Raw genomic sequence first — 26,926 nt, 5'->3', positions numbered from 1 at the left:
TGTGGTAGTATGGAGAGGGACCAGCGGTGGGTGGGGCCCTAGAACTCCCAAGATTATATGCCCTTTGTCTTCCACTACTAGGGTGAATAGGAAAGGACTATCAGGTGGGAGCAGGGCTAGGTGTGTCTGAGCTCAGACTCTCCTTATGCGGGTCTTGCTGTTGCTGCTGTGGAAGATGGGGGTGAGATTCCCGGGTCACTGGAGTTGTGTACCTAGGAGGATTATGGCTGCCTTTGCTGAGTGATGCAGGTCGTCAGGGAAGTGGGGGAAAGCCGGCAGTCACAGGCCTCACCCTGCTCCCCTGCAAACTGAAGGGCCGATCTCACTCCCACAGTGCCACCCGAACAGCCCCGAGTCTGTTTCCAGGCGAAGGGTGAGATGGACTTAAAAACTTGCCTGAGGCTATCTGCCTCCCAACTGCGAGAGAAAGGACTTGAGCTTTCCCTCACTGCCTGTGAAGCCTGCATGCCAATTCATGCCCTCCCCCAAGTTCTGGCCAGGAGGCTTTTTGCCCCATTCAAATTGTTACAAAGTTCAGCTAGAGAATTCCTTCTCCCTATGGAGTTTTACCCTCTGCTCCTCTGGCCACCCTCCCAGTGGATCCCTGTGGTGCCAGGCAGGAATGGGCTGCTTGCGGACCCAGCGAGCTCCCAGGGCCTTTCTGCTGCTTCCTCTGCTCCTGTATTTCCCTCAGCGTTCCAACTTGACTCAGCTCCAGGTAAAGTCGGAAACTTCTCCTGCAAATAGACCCTCAGCTTCTCCAGTGGGGGTGTGTGTTTGTGAGAGGAGTGTCTCCCTTGCCCACTCGCACAGTTCGGGCACTCACAGTATTTCGGGTGTCTCCCAGGTCCTACAGGAGCAGTTCGCTTCCTTCAGGGTGTCTGTGGGTCCTCTTGGGATTGCTGGTTTGTTCTTGTAGTCGATCTGGAGCTAAAATTCACAATCTGGAGTCTATTTTAAAATTATGTTGACAAATTTGAGCCCATGTGTGTTTTTCTGTGATAAGGTTCTGCTGCTCGTATTGCTAGCACAGAACAAATGGAAAGTTGAGTTTCACTAGAACCATGATTTAGCCAGCTGAGCTTTTTAGAGGAAGAGAACAGAGGAAGTGGAGGTATATAAGTTAGTGATAAGGATGATGAACTGTGAAATCTAACCTGGGAAAGGAAGAAATGAAGGTGTGGAGGAGGTGAATGAACAGTGAAAAAGTGGTAAGGGCAATGGATTAGAGATCCCAGTGGAGCTAATGGAGTCTATGATCATCTTAGATCCAAGAGTCTATACATCCCAACAATTAACCACTCTTTCTATGGATTCTTCCCAAATTTAGATGGTGCTCTTTTTAGCTTTCCCCTGTGAAAATGGAGGAGAGGTCGTTATCACAGAAATTGCTTTCGTAGCTGCTTCTGTAGCAATGACCTCTTTGCTAAACCTCAATTCTACAGTTCTAGTGCCTGTAAGAATTGCCTAAATGCTCTATCAGCATTTTGTACTAATTATATGTAAATTATTTTTAACAATTCTTCATTCACATTCACCTGTTCTGGATGCCATTCTCCCTCTGTGAGACTCGCTCCTGACTCTTTCCTCTCCTTGCCTCCAATTTTAATCATTACTAAGTAAGTTAGCTTGTAAAATATTTATTGGATCTTCTCTACATTTCCAGGGCCCGCCGACCTTGTTGGCCCATCCAGTGCCCATTCAGCTCCCTATCTTGCACCTTTGTTTCCCTCTTTTTGGGGTATGTTCCCTTGAATGTTAAAATCCTTTGGCCACAAATTTAAATGACATCTATTCTATAAACACTGCCAGGACTTCAGTTTATTGAATTTTGTTAATTGTTGCCAAAATGGTATCCTCTTTTTTTCTCCAATACCAGGTTAATTTTCAAAATTATATTCTTTATAGCCACAGCCCTTCTCAAAAACTTTTAGGAGTTTTCTGTTTCTCCTAGAATAATGTCCAAACTCTTTAGCATAGGCTCTAGCCTTCTTTCACATTCTCATTTTCTTCACCACCTCTTCTTGGAGTCTTTCTAGGGCCCACTGAACTTGTTGGCCCATCCAATGCTCTTTCAATCGCCTGTCTTGTACCTGCATTTCCCTCTTCTTGGAATATGTTCTCCAACTGGTAAAAATCCTTTGAGCACAGATTTAAATACCACCTACTCTATAAACATTTTGCATGCTCCTCACTGTTGAAAATAGTCTCTCCTTCCTCCAAACTTGCAAAATAACTCTGTGTATACCTGGTAGTCATAAGAATACTTTTCAATTTTATAAGCGTACAGTTTTCAAACTGCTTTTACGTATGTTTTACTTTATTCTCTACAACAAGAGGAGGTTTTCTTTAGCACCATTTTAAAGATATGGAAACTAGGAATGAGAATTATTTAAATTGCACATACTTGTCACTGTCACCCTTTGAATAATTTATATTCTTATTTTTCTTGTTCCCAGACTTTGTCCTTCAATGCACTGAATCAAAGCTTTACACTAATAGGCAGTCTTATTTGTTGAATGGATGCATGAAAGGCTGGTTTTATGAAAGCAAAAATGTTTTTCATAATTAGTATTTGAAAAGATGTGTTTTTCAAGTAACTTGCATGTTAATAGCTTTTTTTTTTATGATGTGGACTTTGTTAAGTCTGGCAGTAAGAAAAAGAAAATCACCAAAGCTGAACGATTGAAGCTGCTACAAGAGGAGGAAGAGAGACGCCTGAAAGAGGAAGGTACAAAATAAATAGTGATGCTATATACATATACAGGTAACAGTCACCATAGGTTGGTCTTCTGTAGTACAGTCGATATTTTTTCAAAGTTCTTAAATTTTAATTTGTTTTATAATAGATACCTATCATTTAGAAAGTATCCAGAAAGATGTTAGTACATGCCAGTCTCTTTCAGATATATATTGAAATAGGGCTGCCAGAGATAAAATACAGGAGCCCAGTTAAATTTAACTTTCAGATAATCAAATGGATAATTTGGGATAATTTGCCCCATGCAATACTTGAGACATACTTAACTTAAAAAATTGTTTAAATAAAGTTTCGGTGCTGCAAAAGAAATAGCACTCATATATAAAATTTTCTTTTTAATTCTCAGCAAAGCAAGGTACTTCTATAGAAGGGTACGCTCTCACCAGTGGAGCAATGGTGGGCACACACTTGGACAAGGGAGGGAGGAGAAGGGGTTCTTATCCCTGGCGCACGTGGCCCCCGATGCTGTGTTGGTCCCCTGTTGGCTAGGGTTAGACCGCACAGGCAAAACTAATTCGGATTGGCTAATTTAAAGAGAATGACGGGCCGGGCGCGGTGGCTCAAGCCTGTAATCCCAGCACTTTGGGAGGCCTAGACGGGTGGATCACGAGGTCAGGAGATCGAGACCATCCTGGCTAACACAGTGAAACCCCGTCTCTACTTAAAAAAAATACAAAAAACTAGCCGGGCGAGGTGGCGGACGCCTGTAGTCCCAGCTACTCGGGAGGCTGAGGCAGGAGAATGGCGTAAACCCGGGAGGCGGAGCTTGCAGTGAGCTGAGATCCGGCCACTGCGCTCTAGCCTGGGCGACAGAGCGAGACTCCCTCTCAAAAAAAAAAAAAAAAAAGAAAAGAAAAGAAAAGAAGAGAATGACGGGTAAGTGCTTTGGCGGGAGTCAGGACAGAGCAGGTAGCAGGAAATCGGAATGAGTTAGGGTGGAGCAGGTGATCAGAATGAGTCAGGGTGGAGCAGGTGATCAGAATGAGTCAGGGTGGAGTAGGTAATTGAAAAAGGTTGCTTTACGAGGAAGTTTAAACGTAGAAAGCAAAGAATTGAACATACTGACTTATTAATTCTTTGAAGAGAAATTTAGAATTCATATTCAGCAAATGTTTATTGTTTATCTAAAATTCAAATTCAACTGAGCATCCCATGTTTTAATTTGCTAATTCTGGTAACCCTATCTTGAAGTGTTTATATTCACTGATGAAATTAGGAGCACTGGTGCTGATTGTTCGGTAAAAATTCTGAAACTCAAATTCATTAAATGTGGGAAATATACACTAGCAAGAAATATGTACAGCAGCCTAAATTTTTACAGTTTAATATTTATTTACCAAATTAAAAATACTAATTTTATGTTAAAAAATTAAACATTGATGAAAGTGTTTATTAATTAAAGTACCAAAAAGTGGTTTTTAAAATCTGAGTATTTAGATATAGGTTTTTAAAAGACTGTTCCTAGGTTCCATATTGATTTTTTGTGTATAATTTTATACATCCTTTTTTTAGGTGACTCCTGATACGAATACAGTATCAGGATCTATATCTTGGGGCATGTTTTATTTATATTGGATTAAACTAATACTCTTCAATATGTACTTCACATTTTGTTTTTAATAGTGAGAGCAGGAGAAGATTAAGGTAATTGCATTTGAAGATGTAGATGTCACAAGATTATGGAAGTCTGAAAACTTGACTTCCTCTTCATTGCCATGATAGGTCTGCCATACTTTATTGGTTAAAATCACTATTGGATTGCTATAAACCTTTTGGAGAAGAAAAATATTATTGTGGGCTTTTTTTTTTTTTTTGAGCAGAAAGTTTGAGTCATGTTACTTTTTTTGGGGGGGGGGAATGGTAATTTCTTCAGCCTTTATTTTGACATTCAGCAGTGGATGATGGATGTTTTAAATTACTCTTGATAAGAAGCTATTAGTAGGAGTCATTTTGTTTCACAGATACCTGGCAGGTCAAAAATATACTCAAATTAAATAAATATTCTCAAGTAGGGGAACAGTAAGTCCAAGTAGCTCGTGCTGCAGAGAGGAAGCACATCTAAAGCTACAATGAGTGCTCCAGGGAGCCACTCCTACACCATTTCCACAAAAAGCAAAGAAGAGACAACGGCTGGGAGTTATGTGTGTTTATAGCAGCATGATTTATAATCCTTTGGGTATATACCCAGTAATGGGATTGCTGGGTCAAATGGTATTTCTAGTTCTAGATCCTTGAGGAATCGCACACTGTCTTCCACAATGGTTGAACTAGTTGACACTCCCACCAACAGTAGTGTTCCTATTTCTCCACATCCTCTCCAGCACCTGTTGTTTCCCAACTTTTTTTTTTTTTTTTTTTTGAGATGGAGTCTTGCTCTGTTGCCTAGGCTGGAGTACAGTGGTGCAATCTCGGCTCACTGCAAGCTCTGCCTCCCGGGTTCACGCTATTCTCCTGCCTCAACCTCCAGAGTAGCTGGGACTACAGGCGCCCGCCACCACTCCCAGCTAATTTTTTTGTATTGTTAGTAGAGATGGGTTTCACTGTGTTAGGCAGGATGGTCTCGAACTCCTGACCCTGTGATCCACCCACCTCGGCCTCCCAAAGTGCTGGGATTACAGGCATGAGCCACTATGCCCAGCCATTTCCTGATTTCTTTTAATGATCGCCATTCTAACTGGTGTGAGATGGTATCTCATTGTGGTTTTGATTTGCATTTCTCTGACGGCCACTGATGATGAGCATTTTTTCATGTGTCAGTTGGCTGCATAAATGTCTTCTTTTGAGAAGTGTCTGTTCATATCCTTCACCCACTTTTCGATGGGGTTGTTTGATGTTTTCTTGTAGTTACTTTCTTGAAGAATGGAGAACTGACACTTTTCTCATATCTACCATGTATGTAATAAAGACTGTGACTTCTATAAAAGATGCCACCACTACATCTTGAAAATGTTAGGAGTAATTTTAAGGGCTTAAAAATACAGTGATCTGTTCACTGAGAAAAAAATTTTTTTTGGTTCTTTAGAGGAAGCCCGTTTGAAATATGAGAAAGAAGAAAAGGAAAGGCTTGAAATACAACGAATTGAGAAAGAAAAATGGAATCGACTTGAAGCAAAAGTAAATAAACATTAATAATGTTCTTAATGAATACTTTAAACTATGGCTATCAGATCTATTGTCATTTAATGTCCTTCTCAGTCCATAGCTACCAGGAATATTTAGGCCTACATGAACTTAATCCTACCATAGAATAAGTGACATTGTTATCTAGATTTCACCGATGAGGAAATCAAGGTATGGAGAAATTAAGCATCTAATCAGTGGCATAGTCAAGACTTAGATCTAAGCAGGTCTTGCTGAAGAGCCTATGCTTGTAACCTTAAAGCATATGTGAATCCGTTTTATAGACAAGTTGACAGCAACCAAAAAAAAAAAAAAAAAAGCAAAATATTCAAATTCTACCTCTCCTTTTTTAGTTTCACTTGTCTGTTTCACTAGAATCTTTTAGATCAGTAATTCTGAAATATTCTGATCTCAAGACCAAACTCCATTACTATTAAAAACTGAAGACCCCCACAAGGAGCTTATGTTTATGTGGATTACATCAATCAATATTTTACTATATTAGAAGTTAAAACAAAAATTTTAAACTGCTTACATTAGCAGACATTACATGTTGATAAAAATAAACTTTATTAAACACAAGTAAATACATGAACATTTTTAAAGAAACAACTTTTTTTTTTAAATTGAGGAAATGATTGGCATTGTTTACATTTTAAAAATGTATTTGATATCTGACTTAACAGAAAACGGCTGGATTCTCATATCTATTTCAGTATTCCATCTGTTGCCATGTGTTGTTTTGTATGAAGTATATAAAGAAAATCTGGCCTCATACAGATACATAATTGGAAAAAACGTAATATTGTAATAGCCTTTCTGATAATTGTGGATATTCTTCTTTGATACTATATCAAAACTCTACAAGTCATAGTTTCTTAATGTGGAATATGAAACCATATCAATGAACTATTCATACTCTGTTATTTTAAAACATTGATCTATTTTACCCTCTGAATAGATCTTGTTTTCATATATGATTTAGCATTATCATGTGTTGCTTGAAAAGGTTTGGTTCACTGAATTATTTGCTTCCAAATGTTGATGTAATTTATTATTCATTATCAAAAATCACATACATTAGTATAATCACCAATCAAATCAGAAGTTTTTTCGTTTCGTTTTGAGACGGAGTCTTGTTCTGTCACCCAGGCTAGAGTGCAATGGTATGATCTCGGCTCACTGCAACCTCCACCTCCCAGGTTCAAGTGATTCTCCTGCCTCGCCTCCTGAGTAGCAGAGATTACAGGTGGCCACCACCGCGCCCGGCTAATTTTTGTATTTATAGTAGAGACGGGGCCAGGTTGGTCTTGAACTCCTGACCTTGTGATCCATGCACCCCCTGCCTCCCAAAGTGCTGAGATTACAGATGTGAGCCACCACGCCAGGCCCAAGCCAGAAGTTTTTAAAGATTGGAATGCTTTCAAGCTTACAGTGATAGATACAAGTTTTCTAAAATTTGAATTTTTGCCTGAAAGCTTGAATTTTATCATTGGCAATAAATATTTTGAGTTGTATCCTTGAAATGACACACTCCATTCATTCATTTTTGAGAGAATGTCTGCCAAAATAGTCAAATAATTGCACAAGTGATATTTCTCAAGACAGTATTGTCATTTGATATGCAACAGAAGAGCTTTGTGCTTACTTCCCATTTTATCCAACAGGATATTAAAAAGACATGTACTTAGGGTTGAGGTTTAATACAATTAATAATTTTTCACCTCTTCGTCAGGGCATTCTTTTTTTTTTATTTTTATTTTTTTAATGTGATTCAGAGTCTTGCCCTGTTGTCCAGGCTGGAGTGTGGTTGCGCGGTCTTGGCTTAGTGGAACCTCTGGCTCCAGGGTCAAGCAGTTCTCCCGTCTCAGCCTCATGAGTAGCTGAGCTTACAGGCATACGCCACCATACCTGGCTAATTTTTGTATTTGTGGTCGAGACGGGGTTTCACCATGTTGGCTGGTCTCGAACTCCTGACCTCGTGATCTGCGTGCCTTGACCTCCCGAAGTGCTGGGATTACAGTTGTGAGTCACTGTACCTGTCCATCCGGGCATTCTTTTGTGAAGATGGTTCCTTCCCCTCACCTCTCCCCATAGAAGTAGTACAGTTTGGGGTCACTGATTTGTGCTAAGACATCAGCACTTTCACACCATCTTGCACAATCAGTGCAAATAGGTACACGATGAAAAATTCAGATAATGTTAATATTATGGAAATAGATTTGACCTCACAGATCCCAAGTTCTAGAGCCACCAAGAGTCTATAGATCACACTTTGTAAGCCACTGTTACAGATGAAACCTTTTGGAGATATCAGTTATATTCAAACTAATTTTAATATTCATTTTGGAACTACAGTTATATATTTAGCCACGTGTTTTAGATGCTAATTGTGAAACAAAAAGCTAAAATTAAAGAGCAGATCAATATATCTGTCCTTGTGCAACAGGATCTAGAAAGGAGAAATGAAGAACTTGAAGAACTTTATTTATTAGAGAGGTGTTTTCCTGAAGCAGAGAAATTGAAACAGGAGACTAGATTGCTTTCTCGGGTAAGACTGATTTCTCTTTTTTAGCTAATACTTTTGTCACCACAAGATGGAGTTGTAGTCCAATTTTGATGCCAAGAAACTTTAAATTTATCTGTTTTAAAAAACCCTCTCATCTGACAAATTGATTGCTTATGGCAAAGTAAAGTAACATAACTTTGTAGAAAGCTATTTGTCAGTAATAACGTCCTAGAAATGTTTATATTCTTTGACACTGACTCAATTGCTGGGAATGTATACTAGGGAAATTATGCTAAATTAAAACATAAAAGCTTTGTGTTTAAGGCAGTCTAGTCTTGCTCACAACAGCATAACTTTGGAAATAATGTAGGTGAATATCAGAAGAAAAATGAAAAACTGTAATATGGCTAAAGATTGTGGTATAATCTTAAGTGAAAAATTCTAAGTGCAGTACAATATGATTACAAATGTGAAATTTGCATAAACCACAAAATGAATGGAAGGCCTCGTACTAAAATGCCAGTGGCAACTAGACATTAGTAATAACTTGGGAAGTAGAAATTAGCCCAAGTGTTGGCCTTTGCAAATAAGCAGCTCTATGATTAGAGAGGAAAACTAAGCAAAACAAAAACTACTTATAAATAATGCTTTAAAAATAAAAATCTGAAAGTAATTAGTGCTTCTATGTATCTGAATGTTAAGGATTAGAAATTACTTGGATAAATAAGAATTTGGTTATTTTGGAGCTCTCTCAAGTTAATGGTTAAAGCTATCATGTTTTTATCTAAGTTGGTTAAACTAGGTTATAAGAATTTATACTTAAAAAAAAAAGTCATTTAATCTTTGGTTGAATCTTCATCAGTGTGAACCTTTAAACATTTTTATTCCACAGTGGAAACACTACATTCAATGTGATGGGAGTCCTGATCCTTCAGTAGCCCAAGAAATGAACACGTTTATTAGTTTGTGGAAAGAGAAAACAAATGAGACTTTTGAGGAAGTGATTGAGAAGAGTAAAGTAGTGCTAAATGTAGGTGTTTATGTATTTTCCTATAAACTGGCTATTACAAATAGTCTAATATTAACTCAAAATAAAAATAAATTAATATATTACTTGCCAAATAATAACACTACTGCTTCTGAACCCTTAGCAAAAGAAGTAATTGGTAAGCTTTTTCATTTTCTTTTTTCTTTTTACAAGTCCTAAGAATTCCTTGCCACATTAGCTAAGGTCACCATATCATAAAACATTATTTGTTTGTCTAATCAAGAAAAAAAATCAAGTTGCATGCGTTCATGTAGATAACTCGGTTGGGGGTAGTGGGTAATTTTATCCTCAGTTGGAATATCCACTGTTCAGTAATTTAGTACCCATGATTTTTAATATTTACTAGGTGCCAGGTATAGACTCTGTTATAGACAATGGGGGTACAAAGACAAAAGAGAATATTCTAACTTTTGTTCCTGCAAATAGGATGGTTAGACTAGCCTGGAAACTTCCACTTTACAATGCACTTAAAAATACTGGGGGGAAAAAAACTAATTTATTTTTAAAAATTTAAATTCATTGCCCTAATCACAAAAAAGTAAGGTAAAACCTTACAGGCCATAAAACAATCCAGAAAGTAAGAAAGTCTTGAAGCCAGTGGCTTCCCAGCTAACTACCTAGTGGCTTAGCTAGCTAACTGCTAGTGGCTTAGCACTGGTTCAAAGGGCCATCAGGATGCAAAGCCTAGTAGAGTACATACAAGGTGGCAAGTTGAACCAGAGACTCCTGTATGGCTGGGAACCTCAAAAGACATTATGGATAACAAGAAAAATTTACTGTGCAAAAAGAGATAAGAAGTGTTTGGCTTATCTTTAGTGAATAAGAAACAAAAATGTCTCCACTAAGAATATTTATTTAATTTATTTTTTGAGATGGCATCTCGCTCTGTCACCTACGCTGGAGTGCCATGGCGTGATCTTGGCTTAGTGCAACCTCTACCTCCTGGGTTCAAGCAATTCTCATGCCTCAGCCTCCCAATAGCTGGGATTACAATCATGTGCCACCACACCCAGCTAATTTTTGTATTTTTAGTAGAGATGAGGTTTCACCATGTTGGCCAGGATGGTCTCAAACTCCTGATGTCAAATGATCCACCCACCTTGGCCCCCCAAAGTGCTAGGATTACAGGGATAAGCCACTGCACCCGGCCGAGAATTTTTAATCAGGAGTAAATCAAAAGTTGGATTGGAAGAATTTACCAGAAGACAGCACAGAGATGAAGAGATAGAAAATATGAAAGAGCAGTTGACAGGCATGTATGATAGAGTAAGAAGGGCTAAAAACATATGGAAAAGAAGGGATACAGAAGAATGGAAGAGAGACAATATTCAAAGAGATAATGGCTGAAAAATTTCCAGAATTATGAAAGATGTGAATCTTCACGTTCAAGAAACTCGAGAAATTCTAAGTAAAAAGAAAAACTAGTGTTTATACTTTTAACACTTCTGACACCAAATGTATATGGGGTTTTCTCACACCAACCAATTCTCCAACTCTCCAGATACCTACTAAGTGTCCTTCGATCCAGTGCTGGTACTGAGTACTTAGAGCTAGTGCAGACCCCAGTCCCACAAAACTGCCTCTTCCTTCACTTCCAGTCATGAGCCCCAGCTTGTCACCTGTACTTCTGATCAGCCTGTTATAAATCAGCCACAAGCCATTGGTCAGGTTATTTGCTATAATGGTTCACAAAACTCAGGGACACATTTACTCACCTCTACTGGTTTATTATAAAGGATATTACAGAGGATACAAGTGAACAACTAGATGAAGAAATACAAGGGGTGAGGTCCGTAGGGAGGAATGTAGAGCATCCATGCCCTCTTGGGGCACTCCACCCTTCCAACACTTCAGTGTGTTCACCAACCAGAAAGTTCTCTGAACCTCGTTGTTTGAGTTTTTTATGGAAACCTCATTTATGTAGGCATGATTGATTAAATCATTTGCCACTGGTGTTTCAGTTCATCTTCATCCCCTCTCCCCATCCTGGAGGCCAGGGAGTGGGGCTGCAGGTTTCAGCCCTCTAATCTCATGGTTGGTCCCTCTGGCAGTCAGCCCCCATCTGCTAAGACTCATCATACTAGCATAAACTCAGACTAAGGTTGAAAAGGGCTTATTATAAATAACAAAAGCTGTTTCTCTCATTCCTAGCCCTCAAGAAATTCTAAGAAGCTTATACCAGGAACAGGGGGCGGAGACCAAATACTTCTTTTTATGTCACATCAAGTTAGGATAAATAAATTCACACTTAAACACACTTACATGATAATAGAAACTAGAAGGAATTCACTACTCTTATTCCTGTTATTATCCTTTAGTGCTTTTTTGGTCTAGTTCCTCACAGTTTTATGCTTCCTGTCATTGCTGCTGTAGTTTAACTGCATGTTGTCATAAGAGAGTATAACTGTAGACTCTTTTAAGCTCATACCATGCATTGCATGATTTAATCTGAACAACAAAGTTATGAGAGTCCTTTAACAAATAAAGAAACATAGATTGTGATTTGCTTACAGTCCACTATGAGACCTTAGATGGACCTTACTCTGACTTTCCAAAGGCCCAAGGAGTCTCCCATACAGTCTGAGCTATTTAAATGCCAGTGGATTAATCATACAGTGTTCTTGCTACTACACATCCTCTTTACCAGAGAAGCTGCCATGGCATAACGTCAGCTTAGGAATCTGGTACTTTGCAATTAGCAGGGAGGTAGTGGGAAGTAGTACTAGAGTTCACCAGTGATGAGCTGCAAGGGACATCTTCCTGTTACAAGAATGAGGAGTCAGAAGTAGAAGTAATAAAGAGCAAAAAAGATGAGAAAAGGATAAGTTCAATAACACAGGAGACAGAAGATGGGAGTAATCACAGCAATAGGAAACGAAAGCAGAAAGCTGCAGAACAAGTGGAGTTGGATAGCAGTAACAGAAGGAAATGGCCCCATAGTAAACACCAATTTCCAAATTTTCAAATTTATTTAATAAACTCTTACGTAGTACTTAATCTATGCCAAGCTTCGGAAATACTAGCTTTCTGAGTTCTCATGATAACACTAGGAGATAGGTACTATAAACCCCATTTTTCCAATGAGGAAGTTAAGGCACAGAGATGTTAAATAACTGGCCCAAGATCACACTGCTAGTTGAGAGGTGGCCAGGATTGAAGCCTAGCATTCTTGCTTGAGTCCATACTACCCTACCCTACGATGCTGCCTATCTTAATTCAGAAAATTTCTGTGTATTATCTGTGTCAGTGTTCAAAATTTAATTCTGCCACTTACTAGTTGTTCCTTCATCACACTGTGCCTCAGTTTCGTCATCTATAAAATATATACCGTAACAATGTCTACCTCATAGAATTATAATGAAGACTAAATGCATTAAAACATATACAATATTTAGAACAGTTCCTGGTGCATAGTAAGCATTCAGTAAAAATGGTAGTAGTTCTATTCCACCTCCTCCTCATTGTTGTTATATTATTGTTGTTTTCTCTATTGTCTCTCAGTCTTAGATAATGACAAGTTGCCACTCATTTATTAACTTGCTAATGAAAGCTCTGTCACACATAGTTAACTGATAGGTCCGAGGGTTTAATTAGATTCAGAGCCACCGTTTTCAGCTAGAAGGCATCATAGGTTATGTTGTGTTCTTCATACTGCATCCTATCAGAAGCCATATGATGTTCCATTATTAATTTAATGATGCGAATTTGATCATATGGTTAAGGTGTTTGCCATTAAATCTCCACATTGCAAAGTACATTTTCCCCAATCTGAGGTCAGATGCTTTGGCATTGGGAGAATTATGTATTCCTCAACAGCTTTTCACCTAATCATTTAGATAGTCATTGAGGATCTTTATCTGAAGCAGTTATTACGCTGGGGATTGAAAAATGGTGATCTGCTAACTGATCATTGCATCCACATTAGATAGATGGCATTCTTCTGTAAGGAACTGTTCTTTCTTCACCCCACCTTCCCCTTTCATTTCTGAACGTCTAACACTATATACTCATGGATTTTTATTTATTCAGTGTGTTACAATTAATTTTAAAGGAGTTTGGGAGGAAATTTTTGTTTATGATCTTAAATTACAGAATAAATACAGGAAAGGATTTCTATATGTTTCGCTAAGGATGTGTTCTTCAGTTCAAAAGGGATAGAACATTCCCTTTTTCACTTGTCCTTGACTATTTCTCTGAGAATTAATGCAAATATTATTTTACTTTACAGTTAATTGAGAAATTGAAATTTATTTTATTGGAAACTCCACCGTGTGATTTGCAAGATAAAAATATAATACAGTACCAAGAATCAATTCTACAACTGCAGGAGCTCCTTCATCTTAAATTCAATGTAGCCACAGAAATACTTCTCAGAGTAAGTGTGATATTTTGCTTATATATTAAGTTTTATAAAAGCTAACATTTTATGTTATATATAAAATAATTCAGTATTTTTTAAACTGAAAAATCAAGAGTTTATGGAAAAGTTAGTAGAATAATTTAAAGTACATATATTTATTCAGATTTAATAACTGATAATATTTTATTTTTAAATGTAATTTGTTTTGTTTTGGTTTGATTTGGTTTTTTTTAGAGATAGTAAATATGGAATCTCCCTGTGTTACCCAGGCTGGTCTCAAACTTATGGACTCAAACAGTCTTTCTTCCTTGACCTCCCAAAGTACTGGGATTACATGTGTGAGCCACTGCTCCCTGCCAGACATTTTATTTTTGAAGAAATAGAATATTATTTCTATTTGCCATTAAAAGTAATGGCAAAAACCACAATTACTTTTGCACTCACCTTATATTATTATTATTATTCTTAGGATAATAATATATAAGGATAGGATAAGAGACCTCATCCTAATATATATATATATATTAGCCAGGCATGGTTTGCCTGTGGTCCCAGCTACTTGGGAGCCTGAGGTGGGACCATCGCTTGAGCCCAGGAGGTCAAGGCTGCAGCGAACCATGATCGCGCCACTGCACTTCAACCTTGGCAACAGAGGCAGACTCTGTCTCAAAAAATAATAATAATAAATAAAAGAGGAAGAAGAAAAGGAAGAAGAAGAGGAGGAGGAGGAGGATTAGAAAAAATACTATAATGTTATATTTCAATTTGAAATATCAGCATGAACCAGATTTCTTTTTATTCCATAAATAGGATTTGAGATTTCAGTTCTGGGGCAGGAAAAGTGAAAGATGAGGCTGAATTGTCTTCCTGTGCTAGAAGGCAAGCAAACACTCAGAGACTAATGACATTGTATGAAAGAGATGCTGTCAGCTAAGAGGCTAGCTTAGAAGTCCCACTGATCAAATTTGGAATAATTTGAATATCAGAATAATGATTATAATCAATTATAAAAAATTGAATAAATAAAAATTTTTGAGTTTATAGTGATACTTCAGAAACAAAGGGGAAGATGGAGTGAAGAAAGAACAGTTCTTTACAGTAGAATGCCATCTATCTAATGTGGATGCAGTGATCAGTTAGGAAATCACCATTTCTCAATCCCCAGTGTGGTAACTGCTTCACATAAGGATCCTCAATGGCTACCTAAGTGATTAGGTGAAAAGCTTTTGAGGAATACATAATTCTTCTAGTGCCAAAGTATTTGACCTCAGATTGGGGAAAATGTACTTTGCAATGGGTGGATTTTGTGGTCAGCACCTTAACCAAGTGATCAAGTTCATATCATTAATATAATGGAACATCGTATGTCTTCTGATAGGATGCAGCATGAAGAATACAGCATAACCTATGATGCCTCCTTGCTGAAAGTGGTGGACCTGAATCCAGTTAAACCCCTAGACCTTCCAGTGTACAAAAATAAAGAGGATAGAGGAGCAAGTTAAACAATGCCTTGAGGAAACAATAATAGAAATCCACAATGTGGGACAATTCTACAAGATAACTGTCCTGAACACTTCAAAAAGTTACAGTTACAGAAAACAAAAAGTGTGCAAGAATAATCACACTTAAAAAATTAATAATAAATATAATCTTCAACATTTTAAAGTTTTACGTTCTAGCAACCACATATTGACTTATTCAAATCCTTTATGACAGCTGATTTCTTGAGTAATAGGCATCAAACTATGTTAGTTTTTGTTTTAAAATTCTTAAGAACATACTTGAGTTTTATGGTTAATATTGGATATTAAGTATTAGACTAGTGAAAACATGACTCATCTGGATTTTATAAGCTGGATATTTTGCTTTCTAAACTTGATATGTTCCGAGATAGGTTAACTTTGCAGTAGAATAGTCTACATTTTAGTAAGATACAGATAAAGCAGCATGTGTATAGTTAAAATGAAAAGTCATGATTCTGATGTTATGACTGAGAAAGGTAACATAATATTAATCCACAGGTGCTACCCGGAAATATAGAAGCAACTTTATTTTTTACTTTTCTGAGACCCAGTCTCGCTCTGTCACCCAGGGTAGAGTGCATGGTGCAATCATGGCCCACTGCAGCCTCAACCTCCCAGACTCAAGCAATCCTTCCACCTAGGATCCTCCCAGCTCCCAAGTAGCTGGGACTACAGGCGCATACCACCACACCCAGCTAATTTTTTGTAGACATGAGGGGTCTCATTATGTTACCCAGGCTGTTCTTGAACTCCTGGACTCAAATGATCCTTACAACTTGGCCTACCAAAGTGCTCAGATTACAGGTATGAGCTGCCTCACCCAACCTAAGAGTGACTTGAATTCTTAGACACCTTAGGAGAAACTGAATGGAAAAAGGAGATGCATGTTTAAGTAAGTAAATACATTTGCATCCTTTAGAGAATTTTTTAAAACAATCCTTTGTCATGTTGATTGAACCTGATTTTTACCCAAGTTACTCTTTTAGGTGGTAAACAAAGGGAATCCAACACATAAGTGATAAAGTAACTTATCTAAGTTGTATAATTTATGAGGCCTGTGGCCCTTTGTAATGTTTTCTTTTTCTCTTACAGCAAGCTAGTACTTTGGCAGATCTGGACAGTGGAAATATGGAAAAAGTCATTAAAGATGAAAATGTTACTCTATATGTGTGGGCAAACCTCAAGAAGAATCCAAGGTACCCTTGTGGATAATACTTTCCCTGTAGGTGGAAAGACATTGAACCACATCATGATTGCCAGACAGATGCCTACTGCATAGCAGCATGGTGTGTTTGGAAAAGCCCATTTTAGGAAATTAGCCCACTGAAGGTTGAATCGTAAACCTGCCATTTACTTACGCAAGTTACTTAACTTTGTTGAGCTTCAGTATATCATCAGTAAAATGATGATTATGTCCCTTAATAGGATTGGATTGAAGATTAAACATGAGTGCATGTAAAAGTTATAGCATAGTGTTTATTACAAATATATACTCATTAAATACCAGGTCTTCCTCTTCTCTTTACCCACTTAACCCCTCTACCCTCCAAAAAAATAGAATTGGTAGGTCCTTTCTTTTTGTATTCTTTTTTTTTTTTTGAGACAGAGTCTCGCTCTGTTGTCCAGGCTGGAATGCAGTGGTGTGATCTCGGCTCACTATAACCTCCACCTCCTGGGTTCGAGCGATTCTTTGTGCCTCAGCCTCCTGTGTAGCTGGGATTACAAGTGCATGCCACCACACCTGGCTAATTTTTTTGTATTTTTAGTAGAGACAGGGTTTCACCATGTTGGCCAGGCTGGTCTCAAACTCCTGACCTCAAGTGATCAGCCTGCCTTGGCCTCCAAAAAGTGTTGGGATTACAGGCGTGAGCCACTGCGCCTGGCTGATAGGTGCTTTCTACATGGCAATCTGGATTTTTTTTTTTTTTAATGAATCTTTGTGAACTGTTAAAAATAATAGATTTTCATATGTGTATTTCTTGGACATTTAAGTGCTGTTTCCCCAATAGTTTTCAACAAAGAAACATCTTTCTGAGGAATGACAGTGATGATGGCAAATTCACGATCACTTGGTTGCTGCTTGATCTGTAAACATTTTAAGTTACTTGCATTAGTATAGCAGTGAGTTTTAGAGAAAAATAACCAGAATAAAAATTAGGAGGCCTAGGTGTGGATCCTACCTCTGAAAAGACTAGCCATGTGACATTCTTTTTTTTTTTTAAATTGGACTTTATTTTTGATGTTTAGTAAAAGGGAAGAACAAAATATTTCCCAAGTTCTTTCCTTTTGTTATAAAAAAAGACAAAAAACTCTTCGGTTCACATCTAATCGGGGACAATATAGTAACCTTTCTCATTGTAAAATGTGTCAAGTACAGAAAAATGAAGGAAATTAATCTGTGTAGTTTTAAATGAATAAAAATAAAATGAATAGCTCTATACTCACTACACAGGTTTAAGAAGAGAATTAGGTGGTGTCTTTTACGAGATAAGGAATAGTGCAGGCAGAACAAGTTTCATTTTGATGACGATTGGGGTGGGGGTTGTAAGGATGATGAGTTCGGTGCTGAACTGGCTGAGTTTGAAGTACTTATAAGATACCAGAGTGCAACTGGCTGAAGGCATTGAGAGAAATCTGAGGTGTAGTATATTTTGAGGAGTCATCAGCATATAGACCAATGTTTCTTCACTTTTCGGGGGTCATAGATTCTTCCGAATGTCAAGTAATTACAGATGCTTGCACTTGTGGAAGGGCATTTTTGAACCTCTTGAAGTCCATTCAGAGATGCGTCGTACCCCTACCCAACCCTAGGAAAAATAAAGCTCATATTAAAAACCTCTGATAATATAGATAGTAATTGAGGCCACAGAAGTAACAATATCCAGAGAGTGTGTGTTGAGGGAGAGGAGAAAGAGGGCTTAGGATGGAGAACTGAGTAATATCAACATCAAAGGGATGGTCAGGAAGAAGGCCATATAGAGGAGACAGAAGGAACTGCCAGAGATGGAGAAGAATGTGGGGTTATGGATCCCAATAAACTGTTTTGTGAAGGATAGCATCCGCAACTGGGTCCAAATGCTGCAAAGAAAGCACATGTGATCAGACTAAAAATTGGAGCAAAATTAAAGTGAAGAGAAATACTGCTTAGTTATAAATTTGACACAGATCTAGAGTTTCCTAGGGTCTCATCTTTTTTGTTGTAATTAATTATTAACAGGCACAGAAGTGTCAGATTCTCTGAAACACAAATTGGATTTGAGATTCCAAGGATATTAGCAACAAGTGACATTGCTGTACGACTCCTGCATACTCACTATGATCATGTTTCTGCACTGCACCCTGTTTCAACACCATCAAAAGAACACACTTCCACAGTAACTGAGCTTGTCAAAGATGATATTGAGAATGTAGAAAAAGCAATCAGCAAAGAGGTCAAAGAAGAGTCCAAACAACAAGGAAAAAGGTCTCACTTAATTCAGAAGGAAGAAATAAAAGTTGAGGAGGAACGAGATGATATTGAAGTGAAAATGGTAGGACACATTTAAATATACACATTTTTTTTTCTTCATGCAACATGTGTTATTAGACTCCCTTAAAGCATTCTCAAGATTTTTCCTAAACAACTAGAAATTGTCTGGGAGCCACTTTCTTGCCAGTGCCTCAATTTTTAATGTGTGTCTTTTTCTTGTCTTCCATTAACAGTCAATTAATGGTTGAGCCACTAGCTTCAACATCCTAAAGTTCAGCACAGGAATTGCTCATTTTTATATTAGGTGCACAACCAGGCAGCTTTGATGCCATTTAATTTTTGTATATTTATTATATATTTCAAACTCACTCAAGGGAACTTGCCATTAAATGGAAACTTACAGTAAATAATCTTATATTACCCTGTTACTTCCTCCGTTTTTGGTTTTGTAAGAAAGAATTTTATAAAGTAAAAATTTATTTTCTTAAAATATCACTCTTCTCTGAAAAATTGACATCTTTAGATACAGCTTTTGACCAATATAATAATCATATTCCTTTAGTTAGCTTCTGCTCTTTTTTCTGTTGACAAGATTGTCAAACTACTTATTTATGTTAGAAAAAAATGTCTCTTAAGAATTTAGTAATACTTTCTCAGAGCCAAGCAGATTCTTTAATAGCATATTTGCATGTAATGAGTGACCAAAAAATCTCAAGTTTTCTGACAAGTGCTTAAGACATGAAATGTATTAGTTTATTGATTTATTTTCTTTAAACACAGGAGAGGATTAAGGATTAGATTGAATACAAATTTAAAATCAGAATAGGAATTATTAGATACTCTAAGAACACCTGATTTATTAAGAATTCAATTTATTACACTGGTATCAAAAATTATAGACTGGGCATGGTGACTCAAACCTGTAATCCCAGAACTTTGAGGTCAGGAGTTCGAGACCAGCCTGGCCAACATGGTGAAACCCTGTGTCTACTAAAAATACAGAAAATTAGCTGGGTGTACACCTGTAATCGCAGCTACTTGGGAGGCTGAGACAGGATAATCGCTTGAACCTGGGAGGCGGAGGTTGCAGTGAGCCGAGATCGTGCCATTGCACTCCAACCTGGGTGACAGAGTGAGACTTCATCTCAAAGAAAAATAATAATAATAATAATAATAATAATAAAGACTGTAGCAATGTAGAAAAATGGATATGACATAATGCTAAATATTTAAAAAATTGTATTTAGACTCTAATGACAAGCACGTGAAAATTTTAAAGGCATAAGGAAATGAGAACCCAGAAATCTCTGCATAGCTGATATTTTAGAGAGGTGGAAAACGAGTGATTTATTCCTCTTTAAAAATTTGTCATTTTTGTTTAAATGTTTTTTGGGCAATAAGATCGTTTTTAAAATAAAAATTTCATTTGAACTGTCAGGTAGTGTAGAAACTTACTAGAAACAATAGTATTTCTAGTTCTCTTCCCTTTCCTGGAATATGGAAGGATTATACTCCTCTCCACGTTGAAGCTAAAGCATGACCATGTGACTTACTTTAGCTAATGAGATGTGATTAGATATGACAAACTCATTTATTTCCAAGGGGGAAAAAAAAGAATGAGTAAATAGGTCTTGAACTTAACATCGTTTCAATATGGAGTAAAATAAAAAACCCCATTAACTTAAAATAAAATTTGGGAGGATTTGTGATTTTAAATTCCTGAAAACAAAGAACCTGACAGTGTTTTACATGAGAATTTCACATTATTGATTTTAAAACTGTGAAATAATAATTTGAAACCATATAATTTGAACTATTGCATTTACATGGCTAAAGCAATTTTTTCTTATGCGTCTGTCTCCAAGTGGCCTCATATAGTAATAATTCATTATAGTTCTGTTAATTTTGGCAGTTTTATTTTTATTTTTTTATTTTTATTTTTTTATTATCCTTTAAGTTCGAGGGTACATGTGCATAACGTGCAGGTTTGTTACATATGTATACTTGTGCCATGTTGGTGTACTGTACCCATCAACTCGTCAGCACCCATCAACTCGTCATTTACATCAGGTATAACTCCCAATGCAATCCCTCCCCACTCCCCCCTCCCCGTGATAGGCCCCGGTGTGTAATGTTCCCCTTCCCGAGTCCAGGTGATCTCATTGTTCAGTTCCCACCTATGAGTGAGAACATGCGGTGTTTGGTTTTCTGTTCTTGTGATAGTTTGCTGAGAATGATGGTTTCCAGCTGCATCCATGTCCCTACAAAGGACACAAACTCATCCTTTTTTATGGCTGCATAATATTCCATGGTGTATATGTGCCACATTTTCTTAATCCAGTCTGTCACTGATGGACATTTGGGTTGATTCCAAGTCTTTGCTATTGTGAATAGTGCCGCAATAAACATATGTGTGCATGTGTCTTTATAGCAGCATGATTTATAATCCTTTGGGTATATACCCAGTAATGGGATGGCTGGGTCATATGGGACTTCTAGTTCTAGATCCTTGAGGAATTGCCATACTGTTTTCCATAATGGTTGAACTAGTTTACAGTCCCACCAACAGTGTAAAAGTGTTCCTATTTCTCCACATCCTCTCCAGCACCTGTTGTTTCCTGTCTTTTTAATGATTGCCATTCTGACTGGTGTGAGATGGTATCTCATTGTGGTTTTGATTTGCATTTCTCTGATGGCCAGTGATGATGAGCATTTTTTCATGTGTCTGTTGGCTGTATGAATGTCTTCTTTTGAGAAATGTCTGTTCATATCCTTTGCCCACTTTTTGATGGGGTTGTTTGTTTTTTTTCTTGTAAATTTGTTTGAGTTCTTTGTAGGTTGTGGATATTAGCCCTTTGTCTGATGAGTAGATTGCAAAAATTTTCTCCCATTCTTTAGGTTGCCTGTTCACTCTGATGGTAGTTTCTTTTGCTGTGCAGAAGCTCTTTAGTTTAATTAGATCCCATTTGTCAATTTTGGCTTTTGTTGCTGTTGCTTTTGGTGTTTTAGACATGAAGTCCTTGCCCATGCCTATGTCCTGAATGGTGTTACCTAGGTTTTCTTCTAGGATTTTTATGGTATTAGGTCTAACATTTAAGTCTCTAATCCATCTTGAATTAATTTTCTTATAAGGAGTAAGGAAAGGATCCAGTTTCAGCTTTCTACTTATGGCTAGCCAATTTTCCCAGCACCATTTATTAAATAGGGAATCCTTTCCCCATTTCTTGTTTTTCTCGGGTTTATCAAAGATCAGATGGCTGTAGATGTGTGGTATTATTTCTGAGGACTCTGTTCTGTTCCATTGGTCTAGATCTCTGTTTTGGTACCAGTACCATGCTGTTTTGGTTACTGTAGCCTTGTAGTATAGTTTGAAGTCAGGTATCGTGACGCCTCCAGCTTTGTTCTTTTGACTTAGGATTGGCTTGGAAATGCGGGCTCTGTTTTGGTTCCATATGAACTTTAAAGCAGTTTTTTCCAAGTCTGTGAAGAAACTCATTGGTAGCTTGATGGGGATGGCATTGAATCTATAAATAACCTTGGGGAGTATGGCCATTTTCACGATATTGATTCTTCCTATCCATGAACATGGTATGTTCTCCCATTTGTTTGTGTCCTCTTTTATTTCACTGAGCAGTGGTTTGTAGTTCTCCTTGAAGAGGTCCTTGACATCCCTTGTAAGTTGGATTCCTAGGTATTTTATTCTCTTTGAAGCAATTGTGAATGGAAGTTCATTCATGATTTGGCTCTCTGTCTGTTACTGGTGTATAAGAATGCTTGTGATTTTTGCACATTAATTTTGTATCCTGAGACTTTGCTGAAGTTGCTTATCAGCTTAAGGAGATTTTGGGCTGAGACAATGGGGTTTTCTAAATATACAATCATGTCATCTGCAAACAGGGACAATTTGACTTCTTCTTTTCCTAACTGAATATGCTTTATTTCTTTCTCTTGCCTGATTGCCCTAGCCAGAACTTCCAACACTATGTTGAATAGGAGTGGTGAGAGAGGGCATCCCTGTCTTGTGCCAGTTTTCAAAGGAAATTTTTCCAGTTTTTGCCCATTCAGTATGATATTGGCTATGGGTTTGTCATAAATAGCTCTTATTATTTTGAGATACGTTCCATCAATACCGAATTTATTGAGCGTTTTTAGCATGAAGGGCTATTGAATTTTGTCAAAGACCTTTTCTGCCTCTATTGAGATAATCATGTGGTTTTTGTCTTTGGTTCTGTTTATATGCTGGATTACATTTATTGATTTGCGAATGTTGAACCAGCCTTGCATCCCAGGGATGAAGCCCACTTGATCATGGTGGATAAGCTTTTTGATGCACTGCTGGATCCGGTTTGCCATTATTTTATTGAGGATTTTTGCATCGATGTTTATCAGGGATATTGGTCTAAAATTCTCTTTTTTTGTTGTGTCTCTGCCAGGCTTTGGTATGAGGATGATGTTGGCCTCATAAAAAGAGTTAGGGAGGATTCCCTCTTTTTCTATTGATTGGAATAGTTTCAGAAGGAATGGTACCAGCTCCTCCTTGTACCTCTGCTGGAATTCAGCTGTGAATCCATCTGGTCCTGGACTTTTTTTGGTTGGTAGGCTATTAATTATTGCCTCAATTTCAGAGCCTGCTATTGGTCTATTCAGGGATTCAGCTTCTTCCTGATTTAGTCTTGGGAGAGTGTAAGTGTCCAGGAAATTATCCATTTCTTCTAGATTTTCTAGTTTATTTGCATAGAGGTGTTTATAGTATTCTCTGATGGTAGTTTCTGTTTCTGTGGGGTCGGTGGTGTTATCCCCTTTATCATTTTTTATTGCGTCTATTTGTTTCTTCTTTCTTTTCTTCTTTATTAGTCTTGCTAGTGGTCTATCAATTTTGTTGATCTTTTCAAAAAACCAGCTCCTGGATTCATTGAATTTTTGGAGGGTTTTTTGTGTCTCTATCTCCTTCAGTTCTGCTCTGATCTTAGTTATTTCTTGCCTTCTGCTAGCTTTTGAATGTGTTTGCTCTTGCCTCTCTAGTTCTTTTAATTGTGATGTTGGAGTATCAATTTTAGATCTTTCCAGCTTTCTCTTGTGGGCATTTAGTGCTGTAAATTTCCCTCTACACACTGCTTTAAATGTGTCCCAGAGATTCTGGTATGTTGTATCTTTGGTCTCATTGGTTTCAAAGAACATCTTTATTTCTGCCTTCATTTCGTTATGTACCCAGTAGTCATTCTGGAGCAGGTTATTCAGTTTCCATGTAGTTGAGCGGTTTTGATTGAGTTTCTTAGTCCTGAGTTCTAGTTTGATTGCGCTGTGGTCTGAGAGACAGTTTGTTGTAATTTCTGTTCTTGTACATTTGCTGAGGAGTGCTTTACTTCCAATTATGTGGTCAATTTTGGAATAAGTATGATGTGATGCTGAGAAGAATGTATATTCTGTTGATTTGGGGTGGAGAGTTCTGTAGATGTCTATTAGGTCTGCTTGCTGCAGAGATGAGTTCAATTCCTGGATATCCTTGTTAACTTTCTGTCTTGTTGATCTGTCTAATGTTGACAGTGGGGTGTTGAAGTCTCCCATTATTATTGTATGGGAGTCTAAGTCTCTTTGTAAGTCTCTAAGGACTTGCTTTATGAATCTGGGTGCTCCTGTATTGGGTGCATATATATTTAGGATAGTTAGCTCTTCCTGTTGAATTGATCCCTTTACCATTATGTAATGGCCTTCTTTGTCTCTTTTGATCTTTGATGGTTTAAAGTCTGTTTTATCAGAGACTAGGATTGCAACCCGTGCTTTTTTTTATTCTCCATTTGCTTGGTAGATCTTCCTCCATCCCTTTATTTTGAGCCTATGTATGTCTCTGCATGTGAGATGGGTCTCCTGAATACAGCAGACTGATGGGGCTTGACTCTTTATCCAGTTTGCCAGTCTGTGTCTTTTAATTGGAGCATTTAGTCCATTTACATTTAAGGTTAATATTGTTATGTGTGAACTTGATCCTGCCATTATGATATTAACTGGTTATTTTGCTCATTAGTTGATGCAGTTTCTTCCTAGCCTCGATGGTCTTTACATTTTGGCATGTTTTTGCAATGGCTGGTACCGGTTGTTCCTTTCCATATTTAGTGCTTCCTTCAGGGTCTCTTGTAAGGCAGGCCTGGTGGTGACAAAATCTCTAAGCATTTGCTTATCTGTAAAGGATTTTATTTCTCCTTCACTTATGAAACTTAGTTTGGCTGGATATGAAATTCTGGGTTTAAAATTCTTTTCTTTAAGAATGTTGAATATTAGCCCCCACTCTCTTCTTGCTTGTAGAGTTTCTGCCGAGAGATCTGCTGTTAGTCTGATGGGCTTCCCTTTGTGGGTAACCCGACCTTTCTCTCTGGCTGCCCTTAAGATTTTTTCCTTCATTTCAACTTTGGTGAATATGGCAATTATGTGTCTTGGAGTTGCTCTTCTCGAGGAGTATCTTTGTGGCGTTCTCTGTATTTCCTGAAGTTGAATGTTGGCCTGCCCTACTAGGCTGGGGAAGTTTTCCTGGATGATATCCTGAAGAGTGTTTTCCAACTTGGTTCCATTTTCTCCATCACTTTCAGGCACCCCAATCAGACGTAGATTTGGTCTTTTTACATAATTCCATATTTCATGCAGGCTTTGTTCATTTCTTTTTCTTCTTTTTTCTTTAGACTTCTCTTCTCGCTTCATTTCATTCATTTGATCCTCAATCGCTGATACTCTTTCTTCCAGTTGATCGAGTCGGTTACTGAAGCCTGTGCATTTGTCACGTATTTCTCGTGTCATGGTTTTCATCTCTGTCAGTTCGTTTATGGCCTTCTCTGCATTAATTATTCTGGTTATCAATTCTTCCACTCTTTTTTCAAGATTTTTAGTTTCTTTGTGCTGGGTACGTAATTCCTTCTTTAGCTCTGAGAAGTTTGATGGTCTGAAGCCTTCTTCTCTCATCTTGTCAGAGTCATTCTCCGTCCAGCTTTGATCCGTTGCTGGCGATGGGCTGCGTTCCTTTGGAGGGGGAGATGCGCTCTTATTTTTCGAATTTCCAGCTTTTCTGCCCTGCTTTTTCCCCATCTTTGTGGTTTTATCTGCCTCTGGTCGTTGATGATGGTGACGTACTGATGGGGTTTTGTTGTAGGTGTCCTTCCTGTTTGTTAGTTTTCCTTCTAACAGTCAGGACCCTCAGCTGTAGGTCTGTTGGAGATTGCTTGAGGTCCACTCGAGACACTGTTTGCCTAGGTGTCAGCAGCAGAGGCTGCAGAAGATAGAATACTGCTGAACAGCGAGTGTACCTGTCTGATTCTTGCTTTGGAGGCTTCCTCTCGGGTGTACTCTACCGTGTGAGGTGTGGGGTGTCAGTCTGCCCCTAGTGGAGGATGTCTCCCAGTTAGGCTACTCAGGGGTCAGGGACCCACTTGAGCAGGCAGTCTGTCTGTTCTCAGATCTCAACCTTCGTGTTGGGAGATCCACTGCTCTCTTCAAAGCTGTCAGACAGAGTCGTTTGCATCTGCAGAGGTTTCTGCTGCTTTTGTTGTTGTTGTTGTTGTTGTTGTTGTTTAGCTGTGCCCTGTCCCCAGTGGTGGAGTCTACAGAGACTGGCAGGCCTCCTTGAGCTGCTGTGAGCTCCACCCAGTTCAATCTTCCCAGGGCTTTGTTTACCTACTTAAGCCTCAGCAATGGCGGGCGCCCCTCCCCCAGGCTGGCTGCTGCCTTGCAGTTAGATCGCAGACTGCTGTGTTAACAATGAGGGAGGCTCTGTGGGCGTGGGACCCTCCCGGCCAGGTGTGGGATATAATCTCCTGGTGTGCCCGTTTGCTTAAAGCGCAGTATTGGGGTGGGAGTTACCCGATTTTCCAGGTGTTGTGTGTCTCAGTTTCCCTGGCTAGGAAAAGGGATTCCCTTCCCCCCTTGCACTTCCCAGGTGAGGCGATGCCTCTCCCTGCTTCAGCTCTCGCTGGTCAGGCTGCAACAGCTGACCAGCACCAATTGTCCGGCACTCCCTAGTGAGATAAACCCAGTACCTCAGTTGAAAATGCAGAAATCACCTGTCTTCTGTGTCACTCGCGCTGGGAGCTGGAGACTGGAGCTGTTCCTATTCGGCCATCTTGCTCTGCCCCCCCCCATTTTATTTTTTTATTT

At 38.3% G+C, this 26,926-nt stretch overlaps 1 protein-coding gene across 1 annotated transcript in view; it reads left to right on the top strand.

The window, feature by feature from the left end:
• Positions 1 to 26,926, top strand: part of CASC1 (cancer susceptibility 1) — an 89,755-nt gene that overhangs the window by 28,444 nt on the left and 34,385 nt on the right. Inside the window, 7 exon segments of the mRNA XM_030938584.1 lie at positions 2,647 to 2,731; positions 5,784 to 5,875; positions 8,331 to 8,432; positions 9,283 to 9,420; positions 13,667 to 13,813; positions 16,414 to 16,517; positions 18,539 to 18,851. Of these exon segments, the coding sequence (XP_030794444.1) occupies positions 2,647 to 2,731; positions 5,784 to 5,875; positions 8,331 to 8,432; positions 9,283 to 9,420; positions 13,667 to 13,813; positions 16,414 to 16,517; positions 18,539 to 18,851 (981 nt within the window).

This window comes from Rhinopithecus roxellana, chromosome 10, assembly GCF_007565055.1.
Source record: "Rhinopithecus roxellana isolate Shanxi Qingling chromosome 10, ASM756505v1, whole genome shotgun sequence".
Taxonomy (NCBI): Eukaryota; Metazoa; Chordata; class Mammalia; order Primates; family Cercopithecidae; genus Rhinopithecus; species Rhinopithecus roxellana.
This window is presented reverse-complemented; position numbering and strand designations above follow the sequence as displayed.